Source organism: Papilio polytes, unplaced genomic scaffold, assembly GCF_000836215.1.
Source record: "Papilio polytes unplaced genomic scaffold, Ppol_1.0 DF823601.1, whole genome shotgun sequence".
Taxonomy (NCBI): Eukaryota; Metazoa; Arthropoda; class Insecta; order Lepidoptera; family Papilionidae; genus Papilio; species Papilio polytes.
Genome location: NW_013525603.1, coordinates 6,676 through 10,811, shown reverse-complemented (window position 1 = coordinate 10,811; position 4,136 = coordinate 6,676). Strand labels below are relative to the sequence as shown.

At 44.4% G+C, this 4,136-nt stretch overlaps 1 protein-coding gene across 1 annotated transcript; it reads right to left on the bottom strand.

The window, feature by feature from the left end:
- Positions 1-329: 329 nt before the first annotated feature.
- On the bottom strand, positions 330-4,131 carry LOC106104512 (uncharacterized protein K02A2.6-like; the record flags this gene model as incomplete). Its single annotated transcript, XM_013284589.1, has 1 exon — positions 330-4,131. A coding segment is annotated over one exon (3,744 nt), but the record flags the coding sequence as incomplete, so codon positions are not given.
- Between the last annotated feature and the right edge of the window lie 5 nt (positions 4,132-4,136).

The following is a 4,136-nucleotide window of genomic DNA, read 5'->3' as shown; positions in this document are numbered from 1 at the left end:
TCCTTTGTCTATGGCTACAACATCCTTATACATCTCCACGTTTGTAATGAAACGCCATATTGCACAAGACTGTTATTTTATTATACCCTCTAAATAGAATACAAAATATACAGATTATAAAACAACAACTTATTTAATACAGATACTACATCATCCTCCTTTTTTTTTTAACAGTTGTGAAAAACAATATCTCATTACTACTTCACTTGTTAGTACAATATAAAAACTTAAAGTGTATGCACCTTAACATTTCTATAATACTTAAAATATACAATGTTTTCTTTTTTTTTTTACATAACAAAAATGGCTAAACTTCATCTTAAGATACCTAAAACCACACATAATAATATGATAATACACTAGTAACACTAATAAGTTAAATTTTAATCACGGAAAAAGATTCTTAAACTTGTTTTTCGCTAAAATAGCCGCCTGCCTAACATCAATTTTTTGCTCATTATTATTAGGAAATAGTGACGACATTGCGCTTGTAGTAGGCTCATTACCTGGGTCGCGTTGCATTCCCGAGCCTGTGTAAGACGTATCCGCACTGCAGCCGCCTTCAGCGGACTCGACAGCGCCGCTGCCTCTGCTCTGAGGACCGATATTAATTAAATGTCGCCTATTACGTCTGTAACACCTGCCTGTGCCGTCATTAACAAAGTAAGATCGCGGTTGCGCAGCGCGTGCCTGTACGCAACCACGCCTGCGCCGGCTCACTCCGTCCGCTATGATCACTTTCTGTCCAGGTCGCAGCTCCGGAAGCGGCCTCGAGTGGCAGTCATATCTTCTCTTAGACCTAAACTGTTTTTCGCGAATGTTTTTATAATCTTCACTATTGTCTCGAGAAGGTTTGAGTTTGCTGAAATGTATGGGAAGCCGAGTATTTATTCGACGACCCATCAACAGCTCCGAAGGCGATGCAATGCCATCACGCGGCGTGGCTCGGAAATTTAATAATCCTAAATAGAAATCACTGCCTGACAAATACGATTTCTTTAACATTTCTTTTACGGTTCTAACGGTTCTTTCACTACGTCCATTCGACTGCGGATAATTAGGCGACGTCGTTATATGATCGAAACCCCAAGTCCGACTAAACAATGCGAATTCTTTAGATGCGTAAGCTGGCCCGTTGTCTGTCACCAGCTGTGACGGAATGCCGTGTCGCGAAAATTGCTCCTTTAGAGCACCAATAATTGATCTGCTACAAATATTAGTTATCGTAACAACCTCAACGAAATTCGAAAAATAATCCACTAATATAAGGTAATAATTTTTTCCTATTTGAAAAATATCGGAACCTACCTTGGCCCAGGGTATGTCTGGTATGTGGTGTGGTAGCAGGGGCTCCCGCTGGGGGCGCGGCGTACGCTCGGCGCACGCAGCGCAGCGCCGCACGCGCTGCTCAATGTCACGTGACATGCCCGGCCAGAACATAACCTCACGCGCGTGACGCTTGCACCGGTCTATGCCCATGTGCCCGTCGTGAACGCGGTCCACCATCTCCTTGCGCAAACCATTCGGTATATACACCAAATTATCCTTAAAAATTATGCCGTCGACGTATTCAAATAATTCCCTATAGGACCACTGCGCGCGAACACGTTCGTCGACCTCATACTTATTGTCCGGCCAGCCATTAATTATATACGCTATCAAAAGTTTACACTCCTCATCCTTAGCCGTACACTCTTTAACTAGTTTCGTTTTTTCACTACTGAATCTGACATTTTCTAACAAAAAACAGGTCTGATCCTCAACCTCATTACATATTTTATCAGACAATATTTCTCCTAGCGGCGCCCTCGATAGTGTGTCCGCAATATACATATACTTTCCGGGCTTGTACATAACTTTAAATTGATACGCTTGCGCTCTTAACATCATACGTTGGAGGCGTGCCGGCACAGAGTCCAAAGCTTTCTTAAACAGACATTCTAAGGGCTTGTGATCGGTCTCCACCGTGACGTCCGCCCTACCAAAAACGTACTGATGAAACCGCTCTAACGCAAAAACGATAGCCAACAATTCCTTTTCTATCTGCGCATAACGACATTGCGTATCGCTGAGCGTCATGGAGGCGAACTCGACGGGGCGGCCGCGTTGCAGCAGCACCGCACCCAGCGCACGCGCGCTCGCGTCCACAGACACGAGCACAGGCGCGCGCGCCTCGTAAAGCGCCAACACGGGCGCCTCGCTCAGTAGCCGTTTTACACGTGCAACGGCCGCCTCATGCACACCGTCCCAGCACCACTCGCTATCTTTTTTTAATAAACATCTCAACGGGTAAACCTCATCGGAATAGTTCGGTATATATTTCGATAAATAATTAACCATGCCCAAAAAACGTTCCAGGGAAGGTCTATCATGTGGAGACGGCATATCCGTAATGGCCTTTAACTTATTCTTATCTATCTGCATGCCGCCAGCACTAAAAATATGACCTAAATAATTAATTTGTTTTACGGCGAATTCGCATTTTTGACGGTTAAATTTAATTCCTACTTCTCTGGCCCTATCAAGAAGGGCCTTTAATCGCCTATCATGCTCGTCGATATTCGCGCCCCAAACTACTATGTCATCTACAAACGAGTCGACGCCCTCTAAATCCTCAAGAATCTGTCTAATTTTCGAATGAAAAACTTCTGGCGCACAATTAATTCCGTACGGTAAACGCAAGAACTGATAACGCCCAAAGGGCGTGCCAAAAGTACACAAATCGGCACTCGCATCGTCGATCTCGCACATCCAGAAACCCGAGCGCGCGTCGAGCTTGCTAAAGACGGTCGCCCCTTGCAGCCGACAAGCTATCTCCGCGAGCGTGGGCAGCGGGTAGTGGGCGCGGCGCACCGCCTTGTTGAGCGGCCGCGGGTCAAGGCACACGCGGATGCCACCGTCTTTCTTGGCGGCCACGACTATCGCATTAACCCACTCCGTCGGATGAGACACTTTTCTTATCACGCCTAACTCCGTCATACGATTCAATTCAACTAATAATTTTTGTCTTACACCAATAGGTATTTTCCTAACGGGACATACAGACGGCTGTACACTCTCATCGATTATAATTTTATACCTCCCTGGTAATTTACCCAACCCTTGAAATAAATCGTTATAAGATGCGATATTACATGACGATATCACAGTATGGACACGTCTTATCATACCCAATCGTTCGCAAGTATCTTTTCCCAGTACACTTTGACAATTATGTTTAGTAACAATAAAATGTAAATTATATGTATCAGTTTTGTAAGTCCATAACAAATCACATGCTCCGATAACGGTTAAGTAATTACCACAAAATGACTGCGCTCTTGTATTATCCGAATGTAAAATAGAAAAGTCACATCCCAATTTTTTAAACGTATCTATAGAAATAACATTTAAATCCGAACCCGTATCTAACTTAAACAACTCGCGCTTTCCAGTTAAATTTAAAATTAAATATTCATACCATTTGTTGCCGTACTTGTTGTCCTTACATTTGTCACGAAGCGTTGAAACCTGATAAAGGTCACTATCACTGCTATAACTCTCATCTAATTGCAATACTTTTTTATAATTTTGTTGACAACATTTTCTAAAATGTCCTATTTGATTACATAAAAAACAAATAGCCCTTTTAGCTGGGCACCTGTTATCACCGTTACACTTATAATTAGCACAGCTTAAACATTTAACTCGAAAAACATCGAAGCGCCGACGCGTCGCCGGCGGGGGGCGCTGCTGTCCGCCGCGGCCGCGCCCGCGCCACCCGGCGCCCCACGCGCCCGCCACGACGTCCACCGCGAGACCCGACGCTCCCGGCACCGGCTCCGTTGATTCTCCTTTTGTCTCTTCTATCTGCTGCGTTTCCTCATTGGACATTTCATTTGCCTGACATATTTTGACTGCCTTGGCCAAAGTGAGATCCTCGGACCTGAGTAACCTTTCTCTGACAACACCGTCCGTTACTCCGCAGACAATTCTGTCGCGTATCAATCCATCTTCTAAATGCTCGAACTCGCAGGACTGGCTCAATAATTTAAGCGCGGTGACGTATTCATCTATGGACTCGCCTCGGTTTTGAGATCGCGTAAAAAATTTAAATCTGGATATCGTCGTATTTTGCTTCGACCCGAAGTGTTCAT